At 41.4% G+C, this 13,546-nt stretch overlaps 1 protein-coding gene across 6 annotated transcripts in view; it reads right to left on the bottom strand.

The window, feature by feature from the left end:
• gsap (gamma-secretase activating protein) overlaps positions 1-13,546 on the bottom strand; it is a 78,401-nt gene that overhangs the window by 32,134 nt on the left and 32,721 nt on the right. For 5 of the 6 annotated variants that reach the window (XM_068004984.1, XM_068004987.1, XM_068004985.1 and 2 more), the window contains 8 exons: positions 9,277-9,343; positions 7,558-7,640; positions 7,381-7,440; positions 6,461-6,595; positions 4,575-4,633; positions 4,269-4,300; positions 2,977-3,038; positions 1,226-1,321 (listed from right to left, as the gene is read on the bottom strand). In XM_068004984.1, the coding sequence (XP_067861085.1) occupies positions 1,226-1,321; positions 2,977-3,038; positions 4,269-4,300; positions 4,575-4,633; positions 6,461-6,595; positions 7,381-7,440; positions 7,558-7,640; positions 9,277-9,343 (594 nt within the window). The remainder of the gene's footprint in view (positions 1-1,225; positions 1,322-2,976; positions 3,039-4,268; positions 4,301-4,574; positions 4,634-6,460; positions 6,596-7,380; positions 7,441-7,557; positions 7,641-9,276; positions 9,344-13,546) is intronic. The other variant, XM_068004986.1, reaches the window with a different exon arrangement.

The following is a 13,546-nucleotide window of genomic DNA, read 5'->3' as shown; positions in this document are numbered from 1 at the left end:
GTTACTGCTGTTGTTGAGGGTAAATTTATAAGTCTTTGGAATTCTCTACTCCAGAGGGCTGTGGATGCTCAGTCGTTGAGTATATTCAAGACTGAGATCGATAGATTTTTGAACATTAAGGGAATCAAGGGTTATGGAGATAGGATGGGAAAGTGGAATTGAGGTAGATCAGCCTTGGTTTTAATGAATGGCGGAGTGGGCTCAAGGGACCGTATGGCCTACTCCTGCTCCTATTTCTTATGTTCTTGATATTACGGATAATCTGTTAGCCTGGAGGAAGGCATGTTGAGGGAGGAGATGACCTAAGAACATAGGACTACAACTGGCTATGTCTCAGGTTGGCTGCAGTTGCCCTTCTAGCAGATGGCACAGCTTTGTACCTACCACCCTGCTCACCTGGAGCACGTGGAAGCAGCTGTCCTCGATCACTGCCAGGTAGGTACGTCAAGCCTTGCAGATATAGCCAGTGGCATAACAGCAGGTGCAGCCAGTCCAATTCTGGTGCTAGCTGATGTCCCTGGCATATTTTCTTTCATCTTGTACAACTTCAACCATAAAATACTGTATTTGGGGCACTCTAAAAGCAATCCCCATCATTAATTTTAATTGACTTACCAACAAGGCTCTTTAACTTGCAGTTGGATGACTAGTCACCCCCTATTTTGCAATGAGAGTTCATATTTTAATAGCCCCAGTTTATATATTTCTTCTTTCAATCCCTTCTTGATCTATTTAGCTCTTATAAATGCTTCAATTATAGTCAGCTTTCTAGAGATTTTCCAGACAACATTTGGTTGTTTTTGTTTCTACATAAACATTCCCTTCACTGATGCCAGAAAATATTCAACATAAAAGAGCCTCTGCCCTTTTAAGGCCTTCTTCACAGACTAATCGTCCCTTTTCACCCACTTGATAGAGTGGTAAAGTTGATGGTGCAATTCTACTTTAAACAAATGATAAATTATGTAAAGTTAAATATGCCAAGAGTACTTTAGGTGTCCAATTGCTAATCCTTGCAATCCCACTGATCAGAAAATTTACCCTATATAAATACTCTTTACATTGTGTCTGTTCCTGCTTCCCCCTCCAAAATAACTTGAACACAGATTGGCCGTGCTAAAATACCAAACTGTGACATCGCAGGAAAATACCCAAGTGCGTTATAACGGGTAACTGTCCAATCAGTATTCAACTTAGCGTTAAAAGTAACGAAAGCATCACAAACCAAGTTCACAACATAGTTGTTAGCTATCAGGTCAATCATCTTCTTTCCTACACGATGAAGATATTTTAGTAGATGTTCCTTCAGTTTCTCAACCATCTATAGGAATGAAGATATTCATTACAATTAATTTGCATTTTTTTTCACTATTTATCAAGTACTAACAACAAAAGTTACAATTAAATAATCTTAATTTTTGCAACCAAAACGCTGAACAGCTCGACACTGGTCTCTAACAAAAGTACAGTCCCCACTGCTTATAGTGGATGCATTCACACGAATGTGATTTGCCCATTATATGTGATGGCCAGTATAACGTGGTAGTGCTATGATGCATTTTGAAGAATGTAAAGAGATGCTTATCATATTAGGCATGTAATACAAGGTAATACTCAAGGCTACTAAGTGCAATTGAAACTAGCTCGGTGATAAAGGTATGTAACTTGGACAAAAGGTATAGGGGAAGCATTCAGCCAAACTGATACACTATTTGACCAAGGACTCCGAGCTCCGCAACGCCAACCTCACCCTAGCCGCAGTCATCAGGAAACTGGAGGAGCAGGGAGCAGGACCCGTCAATCAGAAACAAGTCATTCCCCCATGGAATTCTCCTTCACCTAAATTCAACCATTTAAACAACCCAAACACCTAATGAATGTCATTTACACATGTGCCATGGAAGATGGGACATTTTCTTCAACCCACTTAACGAGGTGAGTAAGCACAGCTGTTTCCGCTCAAAATAAATGGAGCACTTAAAATGCTATAACCAGCAAATTTGAAATTGTTAATGCAAATGGCTAATGGTTATTGCTTTTTAGCCGATAACCATTTTAAACGTGGGCATTTTAAGTGGTGAGGACTGTACTTGTACTGCATGCAATAAGTTCTTTCAATGAATCATTCAATGTATAAAACAATGTTATTACAGTAACTAGTCAATAGTCCACCAGTTTTGTGCACATTACTCTATATGAGGAAACCTAATAACTTTTGTACCCCCATGTACTTGTATAATCTCAGTAATAGTGCATGACTACCTGTACTGGACCAGGGAATTAAGGATAAGCAGATCAAGCTGATGGTTAAGACTCAGGCAAAATCTATTACTATGTGATCAAAATTTCTGCTGTTTCAGTCACAACCATGTTTTTTTCTGGTCTTTGTTTTTAAAAAACCCACAAACTTTGCTTGGGGTGGGGTGGGGAACTAGAGACTGGCTGATACTGTTACATACTGGGTCAAAATCCTGGCACTCCCTTCCTAACAGCACAGTGGAAGAACCTTCACCATACGGACCGCGGCAGCTCAAGAAGGCGGCTCATCACCACCTTCTCAAGGGCAATTAGGGATGGGCAATAAATGCCAGCCTCGCCAGCGACGCCCACATCCCATGAACAAATGTCTCACAAGCATATCCTCAACCAAGTTGTAATGCATTAATCAGCGAAAGGAGAGCTGCAATTTCAAGACATAAATTGTAGTCCTAGTGTATGCATCAAATTTGATACAGTATGGCAGGTGACAAATGCCTCAGGCAACAAATCTGTGGGTGTCAATGAAGAATAAGAGTGAGAACTTTCATGTACTATAAATTGCTTCTTAAAAGAAATTTTCAGCACAGCTTTTTGTTTTAAAATGAAAAGCTTGAATCAATTTTATTTTTGAATAAAAAGTGTCAAGCATTGTATTACTTTCTCCTTCAGTATTTCGACATATAATATACGGTGTACACCACCACCTGGGCTCCTTACCAGTCCTATCAGCACCATCTGCTGGCAGTCTTCTTCCTGAAACAAGGGAACCACTTGCTGTTCTGTTATTAAAAAAAAGTTGAACACTTGTTAACCTGAAAAAAAACTGCTATAAGTTTTTTTTTCTAAATTAATTGCCACAAGGCATGATATGAATATATAATTCCTGGAGCATCACAAACTGAACACAATATTCACTACATAGTCTCAAAATGAGCAGTGTAGAAAGGTCCCAGCTGATTGGTATCAAAACTACTGCTGATTTTGCCAGCTACTGTACTTAAATAAAATAAAAATAGAAAGGTAGGTTTCAATGTGTGGCACATACTCCAGAGACAGAGCTGTACAGTGACTGCTGCAGCAGAAAAATGGAATTCACACGGGATCGTCTTGCTCTGAACATCAATACCACTGTCACAGATCAGTAATATGGTCAAAACACAGCTGATATTCGCCCACTGGAGTAACCAAACAGCATAGTTGCATCTACTTGGTTGGGGGAGGGGATAGGGGGTAGAAGAAACAAAGGGGCCTCCCCATTCCTGAATTTTTTGGAATAGGTTATACCCCTCCCTCCAAATTCCAGAATCTCCTGAAGTCCCTTCCAAACTCTATGCGGTTGCACCTTAGTAAATCCAACCAGCTCAAGCACAAAAATATAAAGAAAGCATGGAAGAAGAAAAAAGGGCATTCTGCTCATCAAACCCATTCTGTCCACAGACTCTATACAATCCACTGCATTTCACCCACCTAATCTCCTGAGCAAAAGTCCTGCAAAGTTTTTTTTTTCCTGTCCCTCAAAAGGTAAGTAGAGCAAAACTCCAAAATATCTCGTTCACCTTACACCCTACATTATCCTTTCTTGACATAACATTTCCATCAAGTCTTGGGGCACTGCCAATGACCACAGTTATAGATATTCCTCAATATCTATAGTTCTGAGCTAAATCCCCTCAGCTTTGACCTTAATGAGAGTGGGTAAGCGCACAGAAAATACATGGTCAGAAGTCAGTCCTCCCCCATCCACTTGGGAAGGGGGATAATTTAGAAAGGATGCCTCTATTCTTTTTAAACATTTTCTTCCAAGGCATTCAAGAATTGATTCCTTAGAGTACAGGTATTATACAAGTCAAGGTGAGAACAGTTGGAGGTTCTGCCACGAAAATCTTTTTAAAAAAGAATCACACAACATTGATACATGGAAGAGAAAGAGAGCAGGCAACACATTGGACACTGAAATCTTGAGAGATATATAATCTCTATGAAAGTAAAATCAATCCATTTTTTCCTACCTGAGCACCGTGTATCCACTTTTGAAAGAATCCTGCACAAATTAAACCAGAACTTAAGCACCCTCAAATAGCCAGTGGACCGGTCAATAAGATAAAATAGAAATCTTGGGGATGAATTTCCATGGAGGTTCTCCCATTTGTCTGCTGCAACTTCAGTGGCAGAGCCACGGAAACTCTGGGAAAACAGTGCCATTTTTTCTCGGGGTTTCTGCAGCTCACCTGCCAAATTTACTGCAGATGAGCGAGAGAACCTTTGTGGAAATTCATTCCTCATGTATATTCTTAATAAGTTAGAAATTCACTTACTTTTTGGCATTTTCTAAAATATTTCTGAAGTGCTTGATTGCCCTTTGATCTTCTACATTCTGAAATAATTGAAAAAGCACCTTTGGAAATCAAATTCAAACTTAGTTTTTTTTACAACAAATTAAGAGCAATATACTTGGGTTATAAGACTTTGGCAGGCCCATACATGGGAGTATTGGTTTGTAATTCCCACATCTGGCGATAGATATTGAGACTCTGGCGGGAGCGCAGTAGACACCAACAAGAATTCTACCTAAATTTAGATTTCTTATTTACTTGTACAGGCTTAAACAGTTAGGTTATTCATCTTGGACATTCATAGGCCTGAGGGGATGTGACTGAGGTTTTCAAAATTATGAAAGGATTGGATGTAGTGGATTTGAATAATATATTCAAAGTGGATATGAGTATGTTTATGAAGTACATAAGCAGAGAATCAGATTAGATGCCAGGAAGCATTTCTTCTCTCAGAGGATTGTGACCCTTTGCAACAGGCTACTGGCAGACGTGGTACAGTATGGGTATAGTGCAGTTATTGAAAAGTTCCTGAGCATAGAGGACATGATGTCGAATCAAAGATGTGTAGGTTAACAAGTTTGTTTTTTAATGCATCACTGGAACTTACTCTACTGCCTTATGGAATGCAGGAAGGAATTTCCCAGAATTTTTTTCTGAAATTGACAACAGGTTTTTTAAAATTCCCCATGGGTTTGCCTCCCAAGGAAGTAGAATTGCCAAATTTTGGCAGTGAACAACACAATTTGATGGATGAGGCAAGCATTGTTGGCCCTGGCTGTTCTTTCTGGTCCTTTACAAATTTTCCTATGCATACGCTACATAAGTTACATAAAAAATACAATGTGCGGTCTATACTTTGAATTACATTTATCGAATATCAAATTGGATTTTTCCCTTTTTTTTCCCTCTTCAAGGCATCAAGGTCTACTTGAATGCAGTTCTGCACTCCAGCAGTTTATCCTAGTGGTCATTCTTTATGTGTGAGACTAGACAGTGCATGTTGACATGCTATTCTGCAGCAGGGGACACAATAGCCAAGTCCAATCCTGTCCAAACAGCAAAGGCCACTGCACAGCACATGGTGCAGAATCCCTGGATGATTTACAGCTTACAACCCAGGGACGCAGAAGTTAAAGTAAACTTTATTCTCAACTGTTTACACATGGTCACATCCCTTTAAATGCAGGTGACCCCCCCCCCCCCGACTCTGCCAAACTCCCAACCTCAACTCCATTATGGGCCAGAAGTTCAACCAAAATATGTAAATGAAGCAGAGATCACACAAACAGGGTTCACACCTACTGGTCAGATGGTACTAACAACACATTACTCAACATAACAACCGGTTGAGAGGACCAATCAGAAAACCCATCCTCTGCACTAAAGTACACTGGACAAAGAGTTAAAATTCCAGCAGAAATAAATAAAATGAGTACCTTCTATTCCATCAGAGACTGGCACAAATCAGCAATTCATTTTTTTCTAAAAAAAAATATACCGAGGGGAAAAAGCTGCTCCTCAATAAAAACAGGAATCAAGCTACAAAATTGCAAAACAGCTGTGACATTACCAAAGTTGCAAATAAATTTTCTGAGGCCAGGAAATGCTAAAAACACTCAATAAAATGATTTATTACATAGAATTACATGGAAGTTACAACATGGAAACGGTCCATGTTGGGGACATGCGTACGAGCTATGTAAATATAGGTCAGGAGGTTTTTCCTTTCCAGAGGATCATTGACCTTTGGAATAAGTTGCCAGCTCATGCAGTAGGTGCAGATTTGCTGCAAACATTCAAAAGGCAGCTAGACAAGCTCCTGAAGGAAACTGATTAAAAACAATGAACGCTCACCAAAATTCTCTTACCATTTCTGAAAATAGCTTTGTTTTGATTACTCTCAAGGAACTATTATTGTACCGTGGATTATGTAAACTTTCCAAATTCTTCATAGATTCCACATTCCTGTTCAGCTCTTCCCAAAAACCTTTAAGATTTCGAATCTGGAAAGGGGATGCACACACTATTAAAAAAATGACAGCAAACAATCAAATATAATACAACTCCAGCGTTGCAAACATCACTGAAGTCACAATAATAGTCATACCAACGTCTTGCCCTCAAAGTTGCTAACCTGTACACTTACAGCATCTGGTTAGTTTTCAGTGAATCAAATAAATTTGCTTTTTTTGTGTAATGGGGGGGGGGCGCGGCGGTGGGGGGGGGGAGTCAAGGAAGAAGAAAGACTTGTCAGTCTAACAGGCAATATGAACGACTCCTGGGAACTGAATCACAATTTGGAATTGTTAACCAGAGGCCATTAAAGATTCTTTAGTACTAACTCATAGGTTTTCAAACTCCTAGAGTTCACAAACCCTAGAAGTCTACATCATCATGTTTCAGTCCACCCGAGGCCAGGCATACAGCACACCATGAGCCATCTCAAGAATTCTGTATTCTACATTTATTCCGTACTTTTCTGGATTTGTTGGTATACTAGCTGTTATTTCCATGTATATTAATAAAAATGTTTTCTCCAATGATGGCACTGTTTTCTTATGGGTAAGGGACAGTCTTTCGGAAGTTATGGCAGGAGATCCGTTGGGAGCACTTCAATATTTGCAATGAGTCACCGGGAGTGTTAAATGGCTTACAGGGAGACGTAATATAACAGATGGCAACAAAAGAGTGAAATCCAATTCAATCCAATGTTTACGGTTCTATTGTGAACAGTCATTGAATGTTTTAAAAATGCAGTCACTATAACTGCATTGTACAGTAGTCTCACCTTTTCTCTAAAAACAGGCTGTGAAATATTTTCTGTTCCGTAAGTTACTCCAGGAATTTCCTATTGAGAATTGGAAAGAATGTCTAGCTTCCTATGTTTAAACAGAACAAACTTGCATCTGCAAATTTTCAAAAACAGTTTTAATTTTTTTTTAAATATATGCAAGATTAGTCTTACCCCGTCCCAGTTCAACAAGGATGAGTATGGTAGCAGTTTATCCATGGTGTTTGTTTCTGAGATTGCTTTCCTGTACAAAGTACCTGAAACAAATTCATTTTGAACGCAGATAAAAGTTTTACTACAGAACAAAACATTTGTACAATTTATTAAAAAATTATCTGCATGAAGTAAAATATGGAGACAAGTTTTTTTTTCAGATCTGCAACATTATTTACCATAATGTTTACCATAATGTTCATACAAACTCAAGAAACACTGGAAAGTAATTAGTCATTGATTGTGGAGTCCACTCACTTCAGTAAAATCTTTTCACACTTAAGTGAAAACATCGATCCAGAGTGATGTTACACTGTTCATTTGCAGGTCTCACATAAGTTACAATACCAAAATAAATTTACAATAGAAAATTTGAAGAAAGAACATTTGATAGGTGGAAGTGAATTATAATCAAATTAAGTAAATGATGGACTCCAGCAGGCTTATTACAGACTGGAAGTAGGTTTAAGAAGAGCAACACAGTCTCTCATCTGTCAGTCTGTATTTTTAAAAATCTCTACCACCGCCAATGGGCTATAATGCAAAATGACTTAGGACTTTGCAAGAGTAACTAGGGTCTTTTGGGCAGTGAATTACAGTGAAATGCTTTCCCAAACTCTATGAACAGGAATTATTACATATTCACATGAGTATATTATCGGGCTTGCTGAGGAAAGATAATCCTGTTCTCAGTCATTGGACTCAGCTTGCTTCTTGTGTTACACAAGAAAGTGAGAAAACATGCCCCTAAATGTCGTTATATTATCTATAAATAAATACTCCGAAAACTAGATTAAATCAACTGAACTGGAGAAATACAGCAAATTGAATAAATCATCATCAAGGATTTTTGTACAAAGAAGTTTTTATAAATAAATTCTGAGCCAATAAAGAAAGACTTGTATTTATGTAGCGTTTTTCACATCCTCAGGACGTCCCAAAGTGCTTTACAGCCAATGAAGTATTTTTGATGTGTAGTCACTGTCGTAATGTAGGAAACGAGGCAGTCAAATTGCACACAGCAAGGTCCCACAAACAGCAATTTAATAATGGCCAGATAATCTATTCTTTTTGGTGATGTTGGTTGAGGGATAAATATTGGCCAGGACACCGGGGAGGACTCCTCTTCTTCAAAATAGTGCTGCAGGATCTTTTCCATCCACCTGAGAGGGCCTTGGTTTAACTGCTCATCTGAAAGATAGCACCTCCAACAATGCAGTACTCCCTCAGTGCTGCACTGGAGTGACAGCCTAGATTTTACACTCAAGTCTCTGGGGTGGGACTTGAACCCACAACCTTCTAATGCAAAGGTGAGAGTGCTACCCACTGAGCCACAACTGACACATAATGCATGCTTTAATAATAAAGTTACAAGTAAAAAGAGAAAACAATGTTTTCCTGTCATAAGTGGAGCACTGGGAAAATGTACAGATTTGTTCAGCATTACATACCTGACCCAGTTTACAAGTATTACAACATTAACATTGCGGAAGTCACATATCACAGAACCATTGATTATACTTCTTGATATTGTCTTTGCTTTACATCATAATCAATTTTTTTAAACAACAGATGGATTACAATCTGTGATCTCTCAAATCCATTTTGGAGGAGTTGGTATTAGGTTTTATCACCAAAATAACAATCCTTAGAATTTACTCTTAAATAGACCCTTCTTACCAAGGATGAATTCCAGGATAAGATCAAAAGAGCCAGAGACAGACAAACCACACAGCCAGTGAATAATCTGATGGAGGAAAAAAAATCAAAAATTAAAGGCAGGACAAGTTCTCCCAGTTTTATTTTCCTGACATTCAAATACTTAATTGACCTTTTAATATTGATACCCATGGGGACAGTAGCATAGTGGTTATGTTAGTGGACTAGTAATCCAGAGTCATGAGTTCAAATCTGGCTATAGCAGCTGGGGAATTTAAATTCAATTAATTAAATAAAACCTGGAATTAAAAAAAACTAGTATCAGTAATGGTGGCCATGAAACTACCGGATTGTCATAAAAACCCATCTGGTTCACTAAATGTACTTTAGGAAAGGAAACCTGCTGTCCTTACCTGGTCTGGCCTATATGTGACTCCAGACCCACAGCAATGTGGTTGATTCCTCTGAAATGGCCTAGCAAGCCACTCAGTTGTACAATCTCACTTAAAAAAAAAAGTCATAATAAGAATAAAACTGGACGGACCACTGGACAAAACAAAGGTAAACCAAGCCCAGTCCACCCTGTAAAGTCCTCCTCACTAACATCTGGGGACTTGTGCCAAAATGGGGAGAGCTGTACCACAGACTAGTCAAGCAACAGCCTGACAGAGCCATACTCACAGCATCATACCTTTCAGCCAACGTCCCGGACTCTTCCATTACCATCACTGGGTATGTCCGGTCCCACTGGCAGGACCGACCAGAGGTGGTGGTACAGTGATATACAGTCAGGAGGGTAGTGGCCATGGTAGTCCTCAACATTGACTCCGGACCCCATGAAATCTCATGGTATCAGGTCAAACATAAGCAAGGAAACTTCCTGCTGATTACCACCTACCGTCCTCCTCCATGTTCAACACCACTTGGAGAAAGACTGAGGGTAGCAAGGGCACAGAATGTACTCTGGGTGGGGGACTTCAATGTCCATCACCAAGAGTGGCTCGGTAGCACCATTACTGACCGAGCTGGCCAAGTCCTGAAGGACATAGCTGCCAGACTGGGCCTGCAGCAGTGGTGAGCGAACCAACACGAGGGGAAAAACCTATTTGACCTCGTCCTCACCAATCCACCTGTTGCAGATGCATCTGTCCATGACAGTATTGGTAGGAGTTGACCACCGCGCAGTCCTCGTGGAGACGAAGTCCCGTCTTTGCACTGAAGACACCATCCAATGTGTAGTGTGGCACTATCACTGTGCTAAATGGGATAGATTCAGAACAGATCTAGCAGCCCAAAACTGGGCATCCATGAGGTGCTGGGGGCCATCAGCAGCAGCAGAATTGTATTCCAGCACAATCTGTAACCTCATGGCCCGGCATATTCCTCACTCTACCATTGCCAACAAGCAAGGGGATCAACCCTGGTTCAATGAGGAGTGGAGAAGAGCATGCCAGGAGCAGCACCAGGTGTACCTAAAAATGAGGTGCCAAACCTGGTGAAGCTACAACTCAGGACTACATGCACGCTAAACAGCAGAAGCAACGTGCTATAGACAGAGCTAAAGCAATTCCACAACCAACGGATCAGATCAAAGCTCTGCAGTCCTGCCACATCCAGTCGTGAATGGTGGTGGACAATTAAACAACTAACGGGAGGAGGAGGCTCTGTAAACATCTCCATCCTCAATGATGGCGGAGTCCAGCACGTGAGTGCAAAAGACAAGGCTGAAGCATTTGCAACCATCTTCAGCCGAGTGGATGATCCTTCTCGGCCTCCTCCTGATATCCCCACCATCACAGAAGCCAGTCTTCAGCCAATTCAATTCACTCTACGTGATATCAAGAAATGGCTGAGTGCACTGAATACAGCAAAGGCTATGGGCTCTGACAACATCCCGGCTGTAGTGCTGAAGACTTGTGCTCCAGAACTAGCCTGTATACAAAAAGCAGGACAAATCCAATCCGGCCAATTAGCGCCCCATCAGTCCACTCTCAATCATCAGCAAAGTGATGGAAGGTGTCGTCGACAGTGCTATCAAGTGGCACTTACTCACCAATAACCTGCTCACCGATGCTCAGTTTGGCTTCTGCCAGGACCACTCGGCTCCAGACCTCATTACAGCCTTGGTCCAAACATGGACAAAAGAGCTGAATTCCAGAGGTGAGGTGAGAGTGACTGCCCTTGACATCAAGGCAGCATTTGACCGAGTGTGGCACCAAGGAGCCCTAGTAAAATTGAAGTCAATGGGAATCAGGGGGAAAACTCTCCAGTGGCTGGAGTCATACCGAGCATAAAGGAAGATGGTAGTAGATGTTGGAGGCCAATCATCTCAGCCCCAGGACATTGCTGCAGGATGTTCCTCAGGGTATGTGTCCTAGGCCCAACCATCTTCAGCTGCTTCATCAATGACCTTCCCTCCATCGTAAGGTCAGAAATGGGGATGTTCGCTGATGATTGCACAGTGTTCAGTTCCATTCGCAACCCCTCAGATAATGAAACAGTCCGTGCTCACATGCAGCAAGACCTTGGGCTGATAAGTGGCAAATAACATTCGCGCCAGACAAGTGCCAGGCAATGACCATCTCCAACGAGAGTGTCTAACCACCTCCCCTTGACATTCAACGGCATTACCATCGCCGAATCCCCTACCATCAACATCCTGGGGGTCACCATTGACCAGAAACTTAACTGGACCAGCCATATAAATACTGTGGCTACAAGAGCAAGTCAGAGGCTGGGTATTCTGCGGCGAGTGACTCACCTCCTGATTCCCCAAAGTCTTTCCACCATCTACAAGGCACAAGTCAGGAGTGTGATGGAATACTCTCCACTTGCCTGGATGAGTGCAGCTCCAACAACACTCAAGATGCTCGACACCAACCAGGACAAAGCAGCCCGCTTGACTGGCACCCCATCCACCACCCTAAACATTCACTCCCTTCACCACCAGCGCACTGTGGCTGCAGTGTGTACCATCCACAGGATGCACTGCAGCAACGCGCCAAGGCTTCTTTGACAGCACCTCCCAAACCCGCGACCTCTACCACCTAGAAAGACAAAGGCAGCAGGCACATGGGAACAACACCACCTGCATGTTCCCCTCCAAGTCACACACCATCCTGACTTGGAAATATATCGCCGTTCCTTTATCGTCGCTGGGTCAAATTCCTGGAATTCCCTTCCTAACAGCACTGTGGGAGAACCTTCACCACACGGACTGCAGCGGTTCAAGAAGGCGGCTCACCACCACCTTCTCAAGGGCAATTAGGGATGGGCAATAAATGCTGGCCTCACCAGTGATGCCCACATCCCATGAACGAATAAAAAAAACCATTTACATAAACTAGCTGATCTTCCCTGGCATTGCTCGCATCTAAAATAAATGGAATTAAAATTGATCTGTTCCTTGAAATGTTTCCTGCTGCAAAATCTTTATATGTACAAACTGTGCATAGGCTTCTAAATAATGTGCTTACCTATTTGCAGCATAAATTATGATTAAGTTTCTTTTTGTTTAATTAAAGCAATTAGTGTATCCAATGCATTTGAAAAAATGAGGGTTTGAGCAGTGAAATCTAGGGAGTGTCTGAGTACAGGAGGGAGGGGAGGGAACAAATAGTGAAGTGTGGGGCTGGAGCAGGATATGGTGCTCAAGGCAAAAATGTTCATATCATGGAGGAGTAGGAGGAGTGGGGTTTGTATATACAGTGAGAGTGGACTGAACACAACTTGTAGACTGGAAGAGAAGATGACAGAGGGAGCATCTGGGATGTTCATTTATATGGGATGGAGGAAGTAGGAAGTTTAATAGCAAGCACTGGCTTCTCGCAGTTGTAGTCCAGATCTTTAACATGTTGCATCTATCTTACAGTGCAATTGTACTCTTGTAGCATGATGGATATTGAGCCGCGTGGCGACTTGTTAATGTTGTAGTGCAATTGATTGTCTCAGAAAGTCAAACTTCAGCATAACAGCTTGAGTCATTAATTATCAGGAGAAAGATTACCACAGGCCTATGATGTTCATGGTGGGTAAGGGTGGGTGGAGAAGAGGAAGAGTTGTTGGAGCAACTGGAAAATAGGTGGCTAAGTTCATGAGTTTGCCATTTTTTTCTCTCTGGACTGTTGAAATGTATGTGCGTTCGTTATGTTATGTGTTATTTTTAGGGTTATATAATGGGTGGGAGCCTGTTCTGGCAACTTTCTCAGGATTTCTTCAGAGACTCCATCACCAAGGCCGCCTACTTCCGCCTCCGTAACATTGCCCTTCTCCCTCCGCCTCAACTCATCGG

Source organism: Heptranchias perlo, chromosome 24 (assembly GCF_035084215.1).
Source record: "Heptranchias perlo isolate sHepPer1 chromosome 24, sHepPer1.hap1, whole genome shotgun sequence".
Taxonomy (NCBI): domain Eukaryota; kingdom Metazoa; phylum Chordata; class Chondrichthyes; order Hexanchiformes; family Hexanchidae; genus Heptranchias; species Heptranchias perlo.
This window is presented reverse-complemented; position numbering and strand designations above follow the sequence as displayed.